At 47.9% G+C, this 22,620-nt stretch overlaps 1 protein-coding gene across 6 annotated transcripts in view; it reads right to left on the bottom strand.

The window, feature by feature from the left end:
• Window positions 1-22,620, bottom strand: part of STX8 (syntaxin 8) — a 102,447-nt gene that overhangs the window by 29,838 nt on the left and 49,989 nt on the right. For 5 of the 6 annotated variants that reach the window (XR_008974165.1, XM_057423976.1, XM_057423977.1 and 2 more), the window contains one exon: window positions 10,578-10,679. Coding sequence is in view for 5 of the 6 variants with exons in the window: in XM_057423976.1 (XP_057279959.1) it covers window positions 10,578-10,679 (102 nt within the window). In the remaining variant the exon portion in view is untranslated. Of the gene's footprint in view, window positions 1-1,476; window positions 1,503-10,577; window positions 10,680-22,620 lie in introns of those variants that run through there. The other variant, XM_057423979.1, reaches the window with a different exon arrangement.

The following is a 22,620-nucleotide window of genomic DNA, read 5'->3' as shown; positions in this document are numbered from 1 at the left end:
AGCTTGCTCCAAGCCCCTGTGTCCAACCTGGCCTTGAACACTGCCAGGGATGGGGCAGCCACAGCTTCTCTGGGCACCCATAACTTAAACCCCCACTCCCCATGGTTCAGAGTCTGGAGAAGCAGCTTAGGTGGTGATTACACTTTTCACCAAAAGGAGGGTGATGAAGCACCGTCCAGAGGCAGCACGCAGTCCTGGACCTGCTCATGGTAACGGGTCCAACCCAGCTCAGTGTTGTCAGACATGAAACTGCCCTTGTGTAGCTGTACAATCCTTCGGGAGCTGAAGCCTGTTAAGAAGTCTTTTCCCCTGGAGTCCTGGCAGGAGATCAGGTGGCTACAAGTGCTCCTTCAGGTGGCGCCTTGCCCTCTGCTCAGAGGTATCAAAGGGGATGATCCCATTTTACCCACCGCCCTCCTCTGCATCGGGTCTGGTGATCCCACAGCCACAGCACAAGCTTCTCCTGTGGACTGATCCAGTGGGAAACTCCCTCTGCTCCGCAGCTCACACGGGGGACACAAGCAGGAGTCCCAGCAGGGCAGGCGGCAGAGCAGCACAGCACGCACTGTGTGAAGCAGCACCCGCAGCACCCACAGCCCAGCTCCTTGCTGCTGCTTCTGGAAACCTCTGTGGGGCTTTTCCCATCCAAGCCCCAGGGCCCCAGCACCAGGCCGAGCCGCTTCCCACAGCTCCCAGCACAGAGCTGGAACAGCAATGCTCACCAGGCACAGCGGCTCTCGCAGACACCTCTGGGTGGTTCTACCCAATGCACCACTCCATGTGCTTTCCCAATGCAAAACCATGGACCCATGTGCACCATGGTTTTATTAACATTCCTGCTGGAAGTGCAGCTCCTGCCATTTGAATGCCTCAAGACCAACACAGCCTGAGCAGCTGGTTTTCACCTCAGGTAAATACCAGTGACTGCCCCGAGGGCAGGTGTGTGTTTCAGCTCTTCCCATTTGCTCCAGGACAGTTTTCCTCCAGCCAGAGTGAGCACAACTGCAGGAATCCTGCTGTATTTTTGCAAAACAAGAAAGATTTGGGCTTACAGCTCTTAATGATTTATATCCCCAAGTTCTGGTGGGATCAACACTCTCTATGCATCTCGGAAAGCCCTGAAGAGACAGCATAACCACTAGCAAACTAATTTCTCCATTGACCACATCCTCCATGTATTGTTGTGTCCCTCAAGTGCCTGGGGCCTGTGAAGCAGGATTCCAGATGCTGGACCCTCTCTCCACCCGGGCACTGTCTGCAGCAGCGTTGTGCTCAGAACAGCATCCCTGGTTGGGGTGGATTTAGTATAACAAGAGCAAGAGAGGGAAGAAGTGGCTCACTTGGGGATTTGGGAGCCAAAGATTAAGGTAGAATTTCAAAGTTGTGAGAATTAATACAAACAGTTAACCCAGATAATTTCTCTCTCTTTAATGTGGTACAGAATTCCCAAGCTGGAACACCGTTGTTTCAACTGCTTCAACTCCAGAGCAATTATTTTGTCACTGAGCATGTTAGGAAAGAAAAGGCAGAAGGAGACAAGTTTGAGCCTCTTTGGTAATGTACAAATTAACACATTTCAGCACCATTTTCAGAAATATAAATTAATGATTTAATTCTGCAATAGTATCCTTGGAAACTAAGCTGGAAGCACTCACCCATGGATATCGCACACAATTCCCACTTTTTTCAATATCCAACTGCAACCAATTGCTTGCCCTTTTGGCGTGATGGACAGCCTGGGTGAGGGGATACCCAGGGGCTTATTTTACCACCAGATTTGTACATTCCTGCTACATGGGATGACAGCAGCTCTAAGTCTCCTGATAGGTATGAACAAGCACTGATGAAGCTCAGTTTGTTTGAACAGCTGCATATGCAAATATAATTAAGAAGATGTCGACTGCCTTTTGCTCTCTCTGCTCTCCCTCTCCCCTTACCCTGGCTCCTAACAGGGATTGATGCCATTTCACAGCTTTGGACTTGAAACCATGCCCAATTCCTGTCCCAGAAACACCACTCTCCAGCCCCCGCCGCCATCCTTTGGGGTGTCCATAAACTTAGGGCTCAGCTACTGAACTGCTGCTTCCTCTGCAACTCCGATTCTCACATGTCAACGCTGCCACTTGAAAAGCAAATCCCTGAGCAGAGTAGTGCAGCAAGGAGATTTTCCCCACCTCATTTTACAGTGATCAGTTTGTGATTGCACTTCATCCCTTATTTATACTGTATTTCTTAGACAATCCCAGACTGGTTTGGGTTGAAGCGACCTTAAAGCCACAGGCAGGGACACCTTCCACTGGAGCACCTTGCTCCAAGCCCCTGTGTCCAACCTGGCCTTGAATACTGCCAGGGATGGGACAGCCACAGCTTCTCTGGGCACCCTGTGCCAGCGCCTCAGCACCCTCACAGGGAAGAGCTTCTGCCTAAGAGCTCATCTCAGTCTCCCCTCTGGCAGGTTAAAGCCATTCCCCTTGGCCTGTCCCTACATCCCTTGTCCCAAGCCCCTCTCCAGGTTTCCTGCAGCCCCTTCAGGCACTGGAGCTGCTCTCAGGTCTCCCCTTCAGGAGCCTTCTCTTCTCCAGGCTGCCCCAGCCCAGCTCTCTCAGCCTGGCTCCAGAGCAGAGCTGCTCCAGCCCTCGCAGCAGCTCCATGGCCTCCTCTGGCCTCGCTCCAACAGCTCCACGTCCCTCTTGTGCTGCTTCCCCAGAGCTGGATCAGGGCTGCAGGGGGGGTCTCCCCAGAGCACAGCAGAGGGGCAGGATCCCCTCCCTGAGCTGCTGCTCACGCTCTGGGGGTGCAGCCCAGCACATGGGGGGGGCCTGGGCTTGCTGTGCAGCCTTAAGTGAACCATTTCACTTGTGTTTCTATCTGCAAAAGTGAGGTACAGAGATACCATGGGGATCACCACAGCCAGAAAAAGGCACATAGGAAGAGGTGGCCCACATGCATAAGACCCAGACTTGGGCTGAATCTGCCAGCCCAGGTCTTGGCTGGAGGATGGAGAAGGCTGCAGATGTTCTGGAGGGTGTCAGTGCCACAAAGCGAACTGTTGTTAAATGAAGCAAGCCGGTGAATGAAGCCAGGAGGACTGATGCACCCAGGCCTCCAGTCTTTCCCTTTAAACTCAATGTTGTCTGGGATATGTATGCCAAAACCAGGTGGACTGTGCTGCAGCTGCCTGTCCAGCACTAGAGAGGAACCGCTGCACCTGCAGAACCATGCCATGGAAGGGAAAAAGGCATGTGAGCAACCACGAGCCTATTGACTAGCCCCAGCAGGACGGAGGCTCCACAGCGAAATGGAGAAAGACTAATTAGAACATGAAACTAAATGTTAAACAGGGTGGAAAACAATGGGACTGTCCCAAAGGCAAATCAGACCAAACAGAGCTAATCAGGTTAGCCTGAGAAGATAATGAATTTTCTAGACAAAGGAAGCGTGATAGATCCCATCCCCGCAGACTTCAGCACAGCTTGTGATGGACTGCCATGTGGGAAACTCCTAAATGAAAAAGATGGGGATTAGCAGAAGTGCAAGGCCCAGAAACTGGTGAGAGGAGAAGCAGTGTTGAAAGAAGGGTCAGAACAGAGGGAGGTCACCAGCAGAGCTCCTCAAGGAATGGTCAGGAAACTGATCTTATTAACTACTTTTATTAATGACCCTGGCATAAAAAGCAAGTGTGTTAATGAAATCTGCTGATGACACAAAGTTGGAAAGCAGCATTTGCATAGATGAAAGCTGGGACAGCACATAGGAATAGGCAACTTTGAAGACAAACGGAGGAAGGTTGAAATCCAATGGGATGAAAGAGGAAGCCACACATCTCAGACAAACAATAGCTTTCACTGTGAGGTGGACAGAAAATCAGCTCAGGTGGAAAATGTTCAAGAGTGAGAAAGGCCCAAGCAAACAGCTCAGAACAAAACTGACTGAGGCACCAACATGGTGCAATTGAAACCTTTCCAGCATCCAGAGAAGTGCCAAGGCCACAGCCAAGCCATCACGAGGAGGCTCCAGCGGTGCTGGGCTGGTTCTCATGCTTAAAAAACCAAAATGCTTATATAGGAGGATGTGTAAAAACGGCCTTTGTCAAAAAACAGAGACATTTACTTAGGAGATTAAATATGTAAAGACGCTTGTTAGCCCCACAGAACAAAAGCTGGGAGGCAACACCAAATGATCTCCTAGACACACACATTTGAGGGAGTGAAGTAAAAGAGGGGAAAGATCTATTCAAGACACCAGAACAAGGGTTGCGCATGGGCAACGTGAAGTACCCCTGACAAGCCTGGGCTGGAATAAGTTTATGACCATTGCAGTCTTCTAATGGGAGTAATGGGGGGGAAAAAACAAGCTTGGTCTCAGAAATTTATCTTATGACCCAGAAGGCTCTTCCCACACTTTCCAGCTAAACAGACATAGAGCTGACACCACCAGTCAACACCATGCTCCTCACCTGGAAGAAAATACATAAAGCCACTGCAAATCACCTTTTAAAACACCAGAACTGTTTATGACAACTTAGGTCCACTCCCTTCCATCAGCTGAATTAATTTCAACATCTCAGCGTGAGCAATTTTAAGCCAAATACTTAACTTGTGAATATAGCGTGTGCAAGGAGGAGGCACTGGGGGAGCGAGGACCAGGCTGCTGGGCATCTGCCACCAGCAAAGGCATCATCTCACACCACTGAGCCACCGTGTTTCCGTGTATCTGCGGAATCGGAACGCACACATCGGGATGTCTCTTCACCTTGTTAGTCATCCTGTGAGCTCCCCACCTGCTCCTCAGGGACTCAGAGCTAACGAAGCAAAGGGAAAGTGTTTCATATTATGGGGAAACAAGACGGCAAGACAAGAAACGAACCAGAAGTCTTAGATGAGCAATGAGCTGAAGTTACTGGACCAGTTCATTTAAAAGTTGTTCCATTAACATAATTAATGAAGCCACATTTCCCACTATGTCCCTAAACTAATCTGCTTTGAGGCTTCTCTGGTGTCTAACGAGACAAGCTCATCCTGCCTTCCCCCTCAACAGAGCCCTTAATTGGGTCTCTCTAATGAGGATAGATGCCCACAGAAGCTTGCAGTAACTCCTTATCTTTGCGACCTCTATCTCCAACTAATCTCAGCTTCAATTAGACAGCGGGTTCAGAAGTCAGTCGAGCAAGGTGGGAGGAAGAGCACAGCCGCACACACACAATGGGGCTGCAAACCCATCAGTTCCTCCCCAAACCAGGCTCACCTCCAGCAGACCTCTGCTACCCCCGCTGAATCGAACCCATGCCCTCATAGTGAAGGAAAACGAGCTGTATGAGGGGAAAATAACACTGCAGGGAGCTCAGACAAGAACTACAGCACAAGGGAGGATGATGCACAGGGTAGCAAGACTAGTGGAAAGCAGAATTATAGAATGGTTTGGGATAACAGGCAAGGAAGAGACCTTAAAGCTCACCCAGCTCCAACCCCTGCCACAGGCAGGGACACCTTCCACTAGAGCAGCTTGCTCCAAGCCCCTGTGTCCAACCTGCCCTTCAACACTGCCAGGGATGGGGCAGCCACAGCTTCTCTGGGCACCCTGTGCCAGCGCCTCAGCACCCTCACAGGGAAGAGCTTCTGCCTAAGAGCTCATCTCAGTCTCCCCTCTGTAGCATTTCTTTCAGATCCTGCAGCGAGATCTGTTGGCCTCCTGGCATTCCCTGGCAGGCTGGCAGCAAGTGAGCACTGCAGAAGAAGGGAATGAGGAGACAGAAAAGCCCAGATGAAACTCTGTCTTCTGTTTAGCCCCCTCAGCCACCTCCCTGGGCTGCTTTGCTCTGGGGATGATGGAAACGGTGGTGTGTTTAAGACATGCCAAATCCACCAGAGACGAACCAAATTTAAACAACAGATTCATTGTTCTTCTGTTAAAGTTTCTTTTCGAAGCTTCCTCACAGGGTAACAGCTCAGAACAAGCTTTTCAATGTGTAACTGCTTAGGATGGAAGAAAGCAAAGGAAGGGAAAAAAAAATTATAAATCAGGAAAATGTGTAACTTGCCAGGCCAAGAGAACTCATCCCATAGAAGCAGAGACAGGTGACTCAGAGCCAGTGCAGTTGTCAGAGCAACACTGGGGAGGAAGATCAGTGTAACTGCTCCGAGAGTCGGATTGCAGGAAAAGTTGATTTAATGGCACGTTGCACCAGCTTCTCCACTGAGAACCAACTAAATGGATGGGGACTTGCTCATCTAAACACACAGCGAACGTCAGAGGAACAAACCTAAGCAACTGCCACCCGTAATTTATGAACCAAATTACATCCACGGCAAAAACCCCGTAACTCAGAACAGAGTGATTGTAGAATCTGGCAGAAGAAGGTCTCAGCCTGCATGAATCATTCTTTTCTAGAGGAAACCTTATATAATCCAGGCTACTCTGTTTAAAATCAAATTAAATCTTCCTAAAAACCCTATTAAAGGCTTGGCAAAGCTTTGTCTTTAATCCAGTCGTTTGGCAATTTGCTAAGATTAAAAAAACCCCTACCTGGTACCAACCAAATTTACTCAGTATCTCCCAAAACCTGCATCAGAAAGCAAAGGGGAGATGAGAGCATCTACCTGGGGCTGGGGAAGGTGATTAGATTGCAATGCCATCTTGTGGAATAGGAGAAAAAGAAAGAGAGGAACAAACTTGCTCAGGCACCACTCTGCAAGTGTTTATTTCCCAGGACACAGGTACTCATTTTCCTCATTTATCTGGAAGGTTAGAGGGATCCACACAGTGCTAACTGCAAAGACATGGTCTGCTTTCCTCACACTGCTTGGAAGGAGATGGGTAAGTCAGAAATAAGAGTTTGCTCTTTTTCGTTTGTTTTTATTATGACAATCATAATCTTCTGTCTTGCTTCCCCAGGACACCAGCCTCCCTCCTCAGCTATGGGAGAGTCACCTAAAGGAGTGCCTTGGGCAGGCCCATGGCAGGGAGTTGGAACTTTAGGTGATGATGATCTTTAGGATCCCTTCCAAACCCAAACAAGATTCTATGGCTCTGTGATCAGGAGTAGGACAACTCTGATTCCCCAGATCACCTCCCAGAGCCATGGTTCACAAGCCAGGTTTAGCAAGACCTGAAGAACATTTCTGTTCTTGGCTGCAGCAGCCTCTGTGTATGTCACATCTGGGAATCAGGCTCCCAGCTGTGTCCTCTGTTACTAAAATCCCTGTATCTGATTCAGACACAAACACTTCAGGATGCTCTTATCATAACCAAAGCCTGGTTTAACCATCCTCTCTGCAGGGAGCTGACTACCTATGTCTTTAGGCAAAAAAGAAAAAATACAATCTACAAAACTCAAGGATGGGGGACAGTTACCAAAAAGCATCATCCAGATAAGCCAGACGTAGCTGTGGACAATGACAGACTTCCTCCTCTGGGATGAGGCCCATTGCAGGCAGAAAGAACCATGGACTTTTGGCAGACTCCTCAATGTCTCTCTTGTAGTGAGGGGCCCAGAAGTGAACAAAGGATTCAAGGTACAGCCTCACCAGTGCCCAGTACAGGGGGATGAACACTGCCCTAGCTCTGCTGCCACACTGGTGCTGATACAGGTCAGGATGCTGATGGCCTTCTTGGCTAACTGGGCACAAACTGCTCATGGTCAGCTCCATCAATCAGCACTCCCAGGTCCTTTTCCACCAAGCAGCTTTCCAGCTACTCTTCCCTAAGCCAGGAGCATTGCATGGGGTTGTTGTGACCCAAGTGCAGGTCCTGGCACTGAGCCTTGCTGAACCTCAGACAATTGGCCTCAGCCTATTTCTGAAGTCTAAGAAATACATACACTCAACATCCCTCCTAAATATCCAGCGTATGCGGAAAAGAAATAAAACAATGCCAAACAGCATGCAAACATTTGCCTGCAAATGACCAGTTATTTTCAACAATAATTTCATAAATGCAGCAGATTTGAGCATATCCCAGGATTATTCTTCTGCTGCAATTACTGGGAGTTGCCACTGACCCCAGTCTGGGGCTGCCTGGGGCCACCAACCGAGATGGGTTCCAACCCGGGCAGCCTTCACTGGGCAGAAGCAAGGGGTGGGACTGTCAACAGCTCTAATCAGCAAGAGAAATAAGCCTTGAGAATAAGCTGCAAACGGAACAAACCACCTCAAACAATCTGAAGGCTTCTGCCAGGACTGAGTAGGGCCAGAGGTGCGGGTCCTGCTCTCTGCAATGTCTTGCACCAAGTGATGCCTATGCTGAGGAGGTAGCACCAGGCTGGACGGCTCCAATATAAATCACGCCAGTCACTGGAAACAACCTCCAAAGCTTGAAATAATGTTTGCATGAGAGCAAGATGTTGAAACATTGATTGAAATTGGGTTTCATCAGCAATATTTTGATTTTATTGTTATACTGGCTGCTAACAAAGACACACCCATCAATGCGTTGCATTCTTCCTTGTAAAAGGGTGATTATTCCACTATTCAAGCCAGGCTGCTCCGCTTGTATCCACAGCCAGTGGCTCCAGTACAGGCATTCACCATTAAAAAAAAAATACATTTTGATTTCAAAAATGAGGCAAAAACACGGAAACAGGCACATGCCTGAATAGTGCAGAGACCAGGTCCTAGCAAATATCTGCATCCTGGGGAAGGAAAGGGTGGGCAAGGGGGGAGACTAAGCATTTCACCGCAGTTTAAAACCAAAGGAGCATGCCCAAACCAAAGAGATTTTATTGATTTAAATTACACATTGGGTTAGGGGGAGAGAATTACCTAGCAGGTGCCAGTTTTCCCACTGCTTGGCTTTGCTCAAGGAATAACTGTACATACACGGAGGGTTTTTCTGATCTTAATATACAAGTTAACTTTCAGCGCCAGGGATAAGGGTGGAAAAGGGACGGGAAGAATGCCATTAAAGCCTGTGTCTTCCAGCTTTATTGTTCTTAACCTCATGCTCAGGCAGAATACAGCTGCTATCTGAGGCAAAAGAGTGTTTACATATGCCCAAATTGTTATGCAAACACAGGAAGACCTATTGGAGCAGAGGGAACCGGCACCGAGTGCAGCACTTCTCACCATCCCTTGCAGAAAAAATGTTTTTCAATGTGGAAAGGGTGAGAGAGGTCACCCCCAAGGAATCCAGCCAGGATCCTCCCAGCCTTCGCCTCTCCCATCCTCCTCCTCCTCTCAAATTCCCCAGCAGCCAGCATGGGCTTCAGAGTTAAAGAGACAGGCTCATTATCCAGCAACACTGTCATTGTCTGGGGGCTGCATTTGCATGAAGAACCTAAAAACCGGATAGAAATACCTAAGGAGGGAGAAGCTGTCCAGTATGAAACGGGATTCACTTTGTGCTTCTCTGTACTCATGCAGAAAATAAAAGCACAGGAACTAAGGGGAGACTCCAAAGGCCTGCAGGGGCACTCTGCAGCATTCAAGTGCAAGTGGTTTTAGATTAAATCCATCTTGCATCAACATTCAAGATCTAAAATTCAAACTTCGGTCATGAACTCTGCAGCCACAACTTCAATTCTATCTGTAGCTGCTACAGGAGACACTGGAGACAAACACCTCTGGGAAGTCAACTTCATCCTCTAGAAGAAGTCACAGATTTTCATCAACCTTTATCATCCAAGCTTTCAAAAAGTTACCACTGATGAAGAACTAAATAAATCCCTGAAATACATTGTCACTGCCTGGAACATGCCCCACTGCCAGGCAGAGCTCAGTAGCTTTTGCTGCTGGGACCATCACACTACAGAATAAAAGCTCCCCACCAGTCTAAAACAGACACATGATCAAGTCAGCTCTCAACTTTCTCTCTCCTAAACTACATGAATCAAATTTCATGAACTTCTGGCCAGAAGTCAAATTTCTACAGAGCATAAATTACCCTTGTTAGCAGTTTGAGCCTTCTAGTACAGCAAAAATAAGCCACAGACACAGAACCAGACACGCAGTAAGACACAAGTGTCTCGCTACCACCACCTTCCCACAGACTTCACTCCTGTCAGTTGTCCTCCCAACAAAAAGACGTTTTCTGCCATCACCCACAGTCATTGCTGTCAACCCCCCAGCTCTTCATCCCACAGAGGAAACCTGCATTCACTCGCCTGAGATGCACACCCTCTCTATGGTACGGGGCAACAATTTAGCTTGACCAGCTTGCACACAGTCACCAGCTGTGATTTCATGTCTGAATGCCTCTTGGTTGAGAAAACATTCCTGCAGGACACCACCAGAACTGTCCCTGTGGCATCACTCCCACTATGGCCAGTTTGCGAGAGCTGGGAGCTAGCAAGTTTTGCTAAAGTTCATCAACATATACTGCTCTCATTTCATACAGCTCTACAATTTCCAATCAGAATATTGTGCAATGCTGGTGTCAAATGGCTTAAGGAAATGAACTGTATCAACATGCAGCAAACGCAGTGAGTGAAACCTACAGTATTGGCTGTTTGGAGACATGGGTTCTCCTCACTCTTCAAAGAAGCTGCCCCTGGGGGGAGCGCCTTGCACACAGCCTCTGAGTGCTAAAGCTACTTTCCCATCATTTAAAAACAGGGCAGGATTTGTGCTCAAGCCATTTCTTACCACAGGACGTTGATTTCTTGTCCACCATCTTCACGTGCCGCGTCTGGGTGCGAAGCTTGTCATCTGTGTTTTCCACCAGGTTAGTGAGGTCGTCGATGATCTCTGCAGAAAGAGAAACACAAGCATTAACCTCTGAGCCCCGCAGCATCACTGCTCAACAAGCATGCTCCTGCTGGAGGCTCCAAAATGGAAACCAGCTGCATCCTTCTGTCCTCCAGTATGCCAGACCAGTGCTCCACATGTGCTGCAAGGTCCAAACCCTGGGAAATACTATGCAAGAGGCCTCAACTTCAGACTCAGTGCACTCCTCCACTGCAAGAACAGAGATAAAATATATAGCCTGAAACAGCAGGATCAGTCTAGGTACCCACAAAAGCAAACACTAACCAAAGTAAGAGAATTAGTGCGTATGCTATAGGAAGTCTGCAATTTCAGTCCCTGGAGCAGAGCATCTCAATGCTTGGCCATTGCATAGTCATTGAAACAAGTCCAGAATCACCACCTCCATAAATACTTTAAGCGCATTTGGTGCAGTCCCAACCAAGGAACCACAGAGGGTGCCCCATCCCTGGCAGTGTTCAAGGCCAGCTTGGACACAGGGGCTTGGAGCAAGCTGTTCTAGTGGAAGGTGTCCCTGCCCGTGGCAGGGGTTGGAATTGGAGGAGCTTTAAGGTCCCTTCCAACACAAACCAGGCTGGGATTCTATAATACAAGGTCCTACCTTGGCTCCATTACTAAGCTGTACAGATGGCAGCTCTGCCTGCAGCCCAGATGATCTTCTGTGAAAAGGAAAGGGAGCAAAATTTTTCCTACATCTATTTTTAAGAGAAAGGAAACTTTTAAGCCAACCTCAGCCTCACGCAACTGCTGACTTTAATTTTGCCCTAGAAATCAAAGCAGGTAAAAGGCTTACGCCAAGAGTGGTTGGTGGGTTGGGGTTTTTAACATTGAAAATTAGAAGCCACATTAAGGTACCAAGTTTATTTCTTGCTGACTGTTACGCTCTAATTTTCTTGCAATACACAGCCAGGGCTTCTTGCTGAGTGCATGAACACATCACCTTTGAGCTGCCTTCTACTCTGCAGGTAGGAATGGCTTCTTTTGTGCATGATAAATCAGGAGGACAGCGGCCAAAACCTGAATGCCACTGCAAGGCACATTGCTCTGGTTAGACTTCTAGCACTTTCCCCACTACTGATCACTGCCCTAATAAATCTAGCTTGTCTTTTGGGACCAGGCTGTGGACAGCAGCCATGCCACCCCAGCACATCCCGCACTGCATCCCTGTGCAGCAGCACTGCTGGAGCGTCCAAGTTTAATGCACCGTAAACAAAAGCAGAAGTTAAAACACAGTGTTCAGTGAGCAAGACACACTATTTTTGTGTTCATTTTTATGCATCACAACCCTGTCTCCATGCTGGTTAAGGGTTAAAGTCCTATCAAAAGGACAAGGCCCTTATTAATTAATCTTTCAGGTATTCCTTCAAACAAGAAACTTCCCAAGTATCTCCTCTAAGAAAAAGAGGATGACACAAAAACTGACATTCCTTGGACCTCCAAAACCTCCCTGTGACAGTAGAAGAAACCCTTGGGCTTGCAAGGGTAGTGCCAATAGGTGCCATTAGTTCTTGCAGCTTCTCAGGAGCACCCATACATCTCAGCTGGCCATTGCCTTTACACCAGCACTTGAAAGGGGACGGTTTCCTCCACAACCCCCCTGCCTGCAGCAGAAGGTGTTAGCTGTTGGAAGGTGTGTTAGCTGGGCAGGCTGCTTACCTCCTCAAACCTTACCAAGTGCCAAGCACTGTAGCTAGATACAGAGATAAAACCAGTTTGATCACAGGTACAGATAACAATCCCCAAATCAGAAGTTCTGAAGGCACAAAGGAAATTTTTTGAGGCTTTAATCTCCCAGAGAGTTGGGAGACTGAAGCATCACCCTTTTGATGCACGCATTTTAAGGCTGCCTCAAAAGCACTCTGTCATCTCCAGCATATCCCTATGTAAGACTGCATCAGCACCTACAAAACCTTGTAGGTTTGAAAATACCTTGTACTTTGAAAATACAAGAAAGATCTTTCTTTCAATACAAGCTCCTCACCCATGTCCCACAGCCTAAACCATCACGTAGTCACATGAAGGGAGGGCAGAGGGCAACCATCAGCTGCTTCTCTGCATGTGCAGCCTCCATTTTATCCTGTGGATCTAAACCGTTCAGCACTCCTGTGGTTAGGCAGCATCACCCCATCAAACCTGCTCTATTCCAGACAAACCTCTCCAGATTTGTGAAGTTGCTTATAATATCAAGATGTTATTGTTCATCCTACACCAGAAGACATTTTCCCAAGTGATGGCAGGTGCTGTATTTGAGCTGCAGGATTTGCTCAGTCCATACCTCAGACATTAACCCTCCTCTGCCTCCCACCCAACTTTCCCAGGTCTAACATCTGCAAAGCCAACAACGTTTTGGGAAAGCTTTATCGGCCTGTGTGACTCAGCACACAGGAAAGGCAGCACAGAGCTGCTGCAAGGGCAGGCGGGCTCAGGAGTGTCTCTGAATTAAAGAAATGTGCCGAAAGTTCCCATCGTCGTCAAGGACAAAGTGATAAGGATGCCTGGGAAACAAGAGACTTTCCTTTGCCAACACTGACCGGACCCTCCTTGAAAAACATCCTGCTGAACATGCTGCAGCCAAATGAGAACAAATGCGAGGAGGAAAATTTTCTGTCATCATTTCAAAGCCCAAGGCAATGCAATTTGGATTATGTCAAGAGCTTCTCCTTTCCCATCCCCCTGTGCCAGCCATTGCCCTGTCACACCAACCAGCAGGAGCCATTTTCTGAGCCAGAGAATTGGACGGTGCAGCTTGGGAGAAGCAGGCCAAGGGGAATGGCTTTAACCTGCCAGAGGGGAGACTGAGATGAGCTCTTAGGCAGAAGCTCTTCCCTGTGAGGGTGCTGAGGCGCTGGCACAGGGTGCCCAGAGAAGCTGTGGCTGCCCCATCCCTGGCAGTGCTCAAGGGCAGGTTGGACACAGGGGCTTGGAGCAAGCTGCTCTAGTGGAAGGTGTCCCTGCCTGTGGCAGGGGTTGGAGCTGGAGGAGCTTTAAGGTCCCTTCCCACCTAAACCATTGTAGGATTCTATGATCTATAGGTCTCTTGCTGCAGTCAGGTTTCAGGGGAGCAGGCCACTTCACCAAGCACGCAGCCCAAAGCTCAGCAAGCAACCGGTCCTTTGATGTAATGTGCAGTTAAGACCAGAAGTGCTGGGGTGCTCAGGAGGTCTGAGCAGGGTCTCCTTCGCAGCTGCACTGGGGCTGGCATGGGAAGAAAGCACAGGGAGGCTCTCACCCATCACCAGTCAAGTCAGAAGCCCATTCAATCAGGTTCCCCAGGCCACAATGCCCTTGCTACCACCAACACCCTGCACAGGAACACCCATCCACCCCTCTGCCCCCACCAACATTCTGTTGTGGTTCAGAACAGCTCTTCACCTTCATGTTAAAGGATTTCTCCCCACAAAGGAATCGCAATGGAAACGCACGCTGTATGGGGCAGGGCTGAAAACTAGTCACGAATTTCTAAAGGCAGAACTGCTGCCAGAGAAAACTAACTCCTCAGCTAAGGAGGTCTTCAGAGCGCTGACGATCCGATGGCAGCTCTCAGTAGGCTCCAAAGACCACAAAAACTTCCAGCAGATAACCCACCTGCAACCCCCTTTGCCGTTCAAGCTGGAAATTTCTATCACCTCCCATTTTCCTGGCTATGCATGGAACAATTTCAACTAAATAAGCCTGGAAACGGGGAAGAAGCGAGGATCCCGGGATAGGAGGGAGAGGACGGGAGAAGCCGGCTAACGGCTGCAGGGCTGCAGTTACCTTTCAAAGGATATTTCTGGAGCGCTGCACTGCAAACCACATTTAAACTCGTAACACAGATTTAGCTGAGGTCTTCTATCAGCGAAGCAGGATCTTGCAGCAGAAGATAAAACCTACTGCACATCCCTGGTATTAAAGTACGAGTAATTTAGGCCCAGCTGAAATGGGAGAAGTTTGAGAGCAGCCCTGAGGAGAGGGGCTTGGGGATACTGGTGGATGAGAGACTGGACATGAGTGGGCAATGTGCACTTGTAGCTCAGAGACCATCCCTATCTTGGGCTGCATCCAGAGGGCCAGCAGGTCAAGGGAGCTGATTCTGTCCCTTTACTCTGCTGTGGTGAGCCCCAGCTGGAGTGTGCATCCAGCTCTGGAGTCAGCCCTCTCCCGCTCCAACATCCTGATGGGGAGAACAGAGGGATTTACTGCAGAGAGCATGAGCAAAGGGAGGAAAAGCTCCTTCTGCTTATTAAAAAAAAAAAGTAAGTTAAAAAAATTGTGGGTTTGTTTAATATTTTGCATTAAACTTAAAACCTATTTTTGCCCACAAACCAAATACAAACCCCATTTAATCTGACCTGAACCTGTTGCTGCATCAGCTGTCACAGCCAAAGAATTAAAGCTTCCAAAGAAAAGCATTTACAAACAAGTCTTACTGTTTTGCTTCTCTGGTCATAGCAAGTTGAAGCCCCATCAATGCCTACAGCCAACTTTTAAAGACTCAGGAATCCACTGATTGACCCACATCAGCACAAGACTACTCAGAGATGTGAGCAAGTCAGTGTTAAGTATTTCTTTTCAAAGCTTTATGGAAAACAAAAGGTGAAGTGACTGCTCCAAACCCTGGATCATAAGCAGCTTCCATAAGCTCTACTTGCTTGGCTTCACCATCTCAAATGACACAACAAAGATGATATTTACAGTATCTCTGAATGAAAGGGTTGCATTGTAAGTCACACTAGCATCACATCTTGCTGCTACCAAATTCTGCGGTTCCTCCATGCGCATGTGTGCGTGTTCAGAAGGACTGTGCTAAAAGTGACTACCCAAAGGTAAAATCCTTCCCTGAAACTGCAGCGCAACAGCCACCTGGTAGCAGCAGTACAGGTGTATTTATAGACATCTTTAAAATCACACCTTATAATAGCTAGAAAAATAAAGATTTATGCAAAGGACACCAATAGAGGACAGGTGATATAAAACTGAAGAAGAAGAAATTACATATGATCCTAGGAATTTATCAGAAAAAAAAACCTAATTCTTCATACCCTTTTTCCTTTGAAGACTTGCTGCTGCCATGAAAATCAGAAACATTTTGGTTTAATTCCTAAAAGCACTGATGCCTTCTGTAGAAACCTGGCTCTGCTTCTCTCCAGACACAGCATGGATAATCTCAGAGCCTCCCATGAGATGGGAATCCCACCCGTTAGAGCTGTAAGTCATCTCGCCGGGAAGCAGCCATACATCATGCTACAGCCAGTCTGCTGCACTAAGGGCTTGTGCAGGGTGGGAAAGCAAACCCTGAGCTGACCCCAAGCCAGGGGATGGAGCAGTCTGCTGGGTCCAAATAGCTCCTTTTGCTTTACTCCTCTATTCCTCCTCAAACAGGCTGCAAGCTCCAGGCACAGGATTTGCCCACAGCACCACACAAGACCACAGCACCACGAGCACCATCTGTCTTTCCCATATTCCCAACTTCTCTGTTGACATTTCTAACAATGCTTCCTATGGGTCTGAAATGGGGCTTCTCTGGCAGCCCCATCTTCTCTGTCAACTCAGCCATCAAGTCTTTGTACAGCTGGTCAGAAGTTTTCCAAGGGAACAGTTTCCACTGGGAAACTGTTTGACAGACGATAAAAACAGCACATCCCCAAGCGCTCGGCACGCCTGGACCTTCAGTGTTTCACCTCGTTGATGACACCCCGCATGCTGAAGCCCAACCCTGACTGCCTTGAAGTGAATAACCAGCTTGCCGCTTGCAAATGAAACTCAGTTTTGACAACAAAATGAAAAGCCCAAATGTTTACAGAGAGCAAAAGCCCCAGCCCATCCAGCCACTCCATCTTCCCTCCCTTTCCAACCCTCGTAACAAGACCCTGCCAATGGCCAGTCAGCCCCGTATCACTCCAGCAATGCTCTATGCAGAGGAGCACGTCAACTGCTAGGTCATGAAATCATACCAAACACAAACACATAGAATCAATATTGCATCTTTCTCTGCAGGGACTGAACAGCAGCAAGCTCCGCAGCAAGCTCCACCAGAGCTCCAGCGCACACATTAGTGCTGCACAGTTTAATCACAAAAGGAGTAACAGAGAATCCCAGACTGGTTTGGGTTGGAAGGAACCTTAAAGCTCATCCAGTTCCAATCCCCTGTCACGGACAGGGACACCTTCCACTAGATCATCTGAAATAACAAGTTATGACATGAAGCACAGCACACGGACATGGAGCAGATGACCCTATCCAATTCCATGAATGCTCATCACCAGTGCACCATGAACCAAACCTCAGAACCCTCTTTGCTGTTTCTCCCATTAAGGAGCTCATGAGAGAGAAAGGTAATTCATTATGGAGAACAGGGAAGCAGTCTGCTGAGGGAGCAAAAGCCAGGCAGTGACAGAGCCGGGTAATTGCAAGGAACACCATGGTTTATTTTGCAGGAACCCATGTGGGTTTTTTCCTACTTTGTCTCCATTCAGGAGCAGGAAAATGCTGTGGTTGCCTTTCCGTCCCACCTCTCCTTGCTTCTGCCCGTGCTCCACACAGCTGCACCACCTACAGGAAGGTGTGGGATTTCTTGTTTTTAAATCATTCTCCTTGCCTCATAGGGACCTTGGGAAGGATGAACATCTCTTCCCATGAAGTAGAAGAGGCTCCTGCTCAGCCACAGTTCCGCTTTCATGCAGGTTTTTACACTAACTGATTTGTTTGTTTTCCTTAAAACACATAAAAAGCCACATTTGGTTTTGGCAACTTTGTCTTTGAGTTGCACTTGTTCTGTGTGTGGAGTAAGAAAGCCAAAATTCAAGTGAAAGTGGCACATTTCACTTGAGAGAAACAGTCCTGGTGTTGGAGAACAGTGCAGCAGAACAGTGTCGCTAACCAAGCATTTCCTTGGAATTGTTTGGATTTTCTTTGGATTTAAATCTACAGATCGCTCCATAGTACTTATAGATGAATAATGCATCTCCATGGGATACCCACTGTGCACCATGGAACTGCAGCCAGCCTTAAGGAAAACAGACAGAAAACTGAAATCCCTCATGTTTTATGCTACACAAAAATACAACAATAAGGCTGGAGCTTAGTGGAGAAGCCAAGCAGGCTTTCCCTCCCTCTTTCATGTCTCTGGCGCCTCAGGAGAAGAGCTAGATACCAAAGAAATGAATCATATACTGAATGCCAACCTCTGTATGTCCAAACCCCATAATTACATGTTAATAAGAAAGTAAGCATTGTTCAAAATGCCAGTGGTATGAAATGAAGATTGCAACTAATGTAAGCACCTCAGGAAGCTGAAGAACCTTAGCATGACGTGCCAGCTGTAATGTCAAGGCAGAGTGAAAAGAGAAAAACACAGCAGAAAATACAAAGCCAAGAATCTTAATTTCTCTCCATCACTGCTGGCCCTGCCTGGGTTTTGCAGCCTCTCTCCATGCCACAGGCAACACGTTAGTGCAGTCCTGGGCTTCTCCTCGCTGTTCAACTCCATGGCAATACTCAAAATCCCTCTGGTTCACATTCCTTCAAATTAAGCTCTGTGCTGCTCGGGCCAGCAGGACACCGACACTTTCTGCTGTGATGAGTTGTGCTTTTCAAGGGAAGACCAAGACTCCTCCCTCCATCACCCCAAATTCAACTGATGACACTTAATCTCTTTGGCAGAACTTCATATAAGTATTAAAACCCCCACAAAATACTAACTTCCCCAAGGGAGCAAACCAGTTTGTTGCTCTGCGTTTCAGCTGTCTCACTCTTTAGCTCTTCTAATTTAAGGGGTGCTTGATAGTCCTTGCAGACAGTCAAGTTCAGAAGACCTCTGCAAGCCAGCAAGAACTGCTGGGAGCATGTTTTCTGACGTGCCATGTGTACATCACAGTCCCAGCGCTACAGAGAGGTAAGAGGGGATCTCACTTCCTGCTGCTTCCCCACCAGGCACCATAAAAAGCATTGCACACCCTCCCCTGTTCCTGCCTTGCTGGGTGGCAGCTCTGTGGACAAAGACGAGGGCAGCCAGGCTGCAGCACCTCCAGCCAGAGTCAGGCAGGACCTGGCAGACTTGGTTTGTGTCCAGGAGGGCGGGCAGCAAGGACGGTTCTTCTCCTCCACGCAGCTGGTGACCAGCTCCAGCCCACCTCCAGGCTCAGGTTAGCAGCCTGAGGCACTCAATGCATCAGCTCTCCCTGCAGGAGGTCCTTCTTCTCCCAACATACCCCCATGGACTCGAGGCCACGCCAGCTCTCCACACAGAGGAATCCTTGCAGAGGCGCAGGATTGCTTCTGGTTCTCCTAGTTCTTGACAACAGTGAAGTCTTTCCAGTCTGTGGAAAAAACAAGATGCTCCAGAGTCCTACAACCTCTGCCTGGCCTTTGGGAAGTGAAGAGCAGCCTGAGCACCCAAGGACCAGCCCATGCCTCCAGTGTAACCTTTTCCCACTGGTTCACCAAACCTTCAGCTGCCTTAAGGCTAAAACTTGCCAAAACAAGAGGAAGTTATTTGTCCTGCTACAGAAAATTTTCTTGCCTGCTCCAAGGACTAAGGGGACATATCCAGGAGCACCGTTTCCACACACCACCATTCACACCAGAGCCAAGCAGCCCCACCTGTCTGTAGATTGAGCTGAGCTCTTAGGCAGAAGCTCTTCCCTGGGAGGGTGCTGAGGCGCTGGCACAGGGTGCCCAGAGAAGCTGTGGCTGCCCCATCCCTGGCAGTGTTCAAGGCCAGGTTGGACACAGGGGCTTGGAGCAAGCTGCTCTAGTGGAAGGGGTCCCTGCCCGTGGCAGGGGTTGGAACTGGATGAACTTAAGGTCCTTTCCAGCCCAAACCAGTCTGTGACTCTGTAATTCCACAACCCCAAAGCATTTAAGATCATATGTGGGTCACCCTTTGACACTCCCACATAACACAGAACACTTCATCTGCTCAAAAGGTCTAGAGGCAGCAGATGGTGATTTGAAAATGCATGGTAGCGACAGAGAACCATCCCAGGCCATCAGCTGTGGTAGCCCTCATAGGATCATTCACAGCTAAGGAACAACCCTGAGAAAACAAACAGCGGTATCGAGTCCAGCAAACACAGTTATTAGTTAGAGCTGTTATTTTAAAAGCACACACTGAGAAGTTTTCCCTTTTCCAGCCGCTTATTTTGTTTCATTCGAACAAACCCCATGGACATTAATTTTAGCTGTACTTAATTGAATAATTTCCCTGGGGAATAGTTCAGGGACAGTTTTAAAACAGCCTGTTTCCAAGAGCCATTACTAATTGGCATATACCACAGCATCAGTGTGCCAACCAAAATAGTACGCTTTAATGTTACTGGAACTACTCTCAGTCCAGATGTGCTGAGAACTCTCAGTGATATAAGGCAGGCAATAACTATATTCACATGATATAGTATTTTGAATATCCTTTCCCAGTTATCTGGAAGGAGATAACAGTCTCCTTCACTAGAACTACATGAGTATAAAGCCACATCATTTATTCATCCCCTTTACTCCCAATAAGTGACCTTTCCTTTGACTTACTGTTTAAAGCAAACCTGCAGTTACCTGTTATCAAATGGACTTTAATATAAAAAAAATCCCCTCTCACAAGAATTATAAAAGGTTGTCTCTATTGTACAGTGTTCACTGAAGCCCACACACCCGGTGCACTGCACTCACAGCAGCACACCAAGCCCACAGCACTCCTTGGACCTGCAACCATCGCTTACTTTTATTCAAATCCAAAATCTGAGTGCTCCAGCAACACAGAGAGTTTTAGGCCAGACTGTCAAAACTTCCAGCAAAATCTTCCTGTTACTGGGACAAAGTAATTAAACTATTTTTCTAGAGACCTGACTGAGAGAAAGCAAGGAAATACTGCTCACAGGTAAAATCATCGTGAATTCTGCATCTCTAGGAAAGCCTGCAGCACCAAGAGACTGAAGCCTACTTACATTCATGTAACAAAACTCTGCCAATCAAAACACTTTCCCTGTTATGATTTATTTTATGAAAACTTATAGCAGAAAATGGAAAGATAGAAGCTATTTCAAACCCCACATTTGTTTGCTTTTCCTTTATCCAAAACCTAAGCAGGAATTTAGGATCCTGCCTTCAGAAATTCTTTGTAATATTCACTCCTGCTTTCTTTTGGTCACTGATTCTTCCCAAGTTTGCACACCACTGCAATATTTTCCCATAGATATCAATAGTTTTAAGTACAAACACACACCAGTTGCCATAATTCCTCTAGGAAAGAAGGTATAGCAATTCCCCATTACACACCATTTGTCTGCTGAACACTGCAAGGTGAGGTTTCCAGTCCATTTCTCAAAAGAAACCCATCCCCCAGAAAAACCCCAACCCCAAAAACCTTAAGTTACGCACCATGCAGCTGTGGTCGCTTTAAGATCTACTTGACCACTACTGTACCACTTTACCACTTCTGTATTTCTTAAAGTGTGGACCCATCACAGTAATGTAACATAATCACAGAATTACAGAATAGTTAGGGTTGGAAAGGACCTTAAAATCATGCAGTTCCAACCCCCTGCCATGGTACTCTTGTGAGTACCAAAGAAGCAGCCCTTAGTCCCACTGAAAAAATAGAGAAATAAAAACCAGTGAGACAGAGCATCCCACCCACCTGGGTCCCAGCACCTCACCCAGATAAGCCACCCTTCTGCCAGGTGATAAAAATCAATCCTCATCCATTTTTGCAACCTTGTAAGTAACCACAGTCAATGCATCTCTGGGAGGACCCTTCTAAAAGCCAGCACGTTGCCTGCTAAGGGTTTACTCACAAGAGGTGCTCTCCATAAATCCACCCTCAGCTTGCATGCCATCCGTCAGCCCAACAATACATCACGACTGCCCGACCCCAGCCGGTCAGCAAGAAGGGGCTGGGAACGTCTCTTTGATGAAGCGGGGCTGTGAAGGATGCCGCAGCACGCTGATGGATAACCCCCGAGCCCGCTCCTTCCTCCGCACAAAGGCCCCGTCACTTGGGAGTCCCGGCAGAAGTTTCCCAAGCACCTTTGAAAGAAACCCCTCATTTCTCAAAACCTGCCCACGAGACAGCCCCAGCTCCGTGGCGGTTTGAAGCAATGGTTATAAATGGCTGATGTCATTTTGTCCCCAGGAGAAAAATCACCAAATTGTTCGGCCTCGCTGGGAGCGCGGCTGAGGGGAATCGCCCCGCTCCATGGCGAGCGCCTCCAAAGAAAGACATCCCAGAATTCCTGAGCTGTCTGCAGACTGCACGGCATGTTTAAGCTCATTCCAACTCAAACCTCAATCCAAGAAGCAGGACCAAACCACCTCTGAAGCATTAACTCAACGCTACTTCTAACCAAAGAGAACATCCCACATTTTTCACATTAAAAAGCTTAAGTTAGTGAAACACTTCGCTGCTGCCACAGTCCCCACAGCTGAGAATTATTCGACCAGTGGACATTCAGTGCTCTTGGTTTCGAAGCAGATTAAGGAAGATTGGAAAAAATGACCAGCAGTGATCTTGCATAGCTGGAGACCAAAAATGTATTACAGGGACTGCAGTCTGAGCAGCAAAAAGGGAATATAGCTCAACATGCTGGTGTTGAATCACTTCAGTGATTCAAGCTCAAGTGTTCTGCTCCTTCCTGAATCACTCACTTCATGAACGGGCAGAGCTACTCTCAGGTGGTACAGACAGATCAGTGAGCTGCCACTCTCCAGGGGGTTTCTCAGGGTGACAACACAGTGGCTCATCCCCCGCCATTAACCTTCCCCCTTCTGAGGAAGATGGGATTTGTTGTTTCTTTTGGGGTTCTAACATTAAAAAGTACATTAGAAATGTGACAAGCGCCCTTCCCCAGACAGACCAACCTAACCCTGTGCTCTGCCTCTGAACGAGCAGCTCGAACGCAGCAAGCTCATCACCAACCACCTCTGCAGAACCCCAGCATCAGCCAGCACCAGA

The sequence above is a fragment of the Pezoporus wallicus genome, unplaced genomic scaffold, assembly GCF_028554395.1.
Source record: "Pezoporus wallicus isolate ANWC-B61680 ecotype Strahan unplaced genomic scaffold, APGP_CSIRO_Pwel_v1 contig_7876, whole genome shotgun sequence".
NCBI lineage: Eukaryota > Metazoa > Chordata > Aves > Psittaciformes > Psittacidae > Pezoporus > Pezoporus wallicus.
The sequence above is the reverse complement of the archived record's forward strand: the minus strand, read 5'-3'. Positions and strand labels throughout refer to the sequence as shown.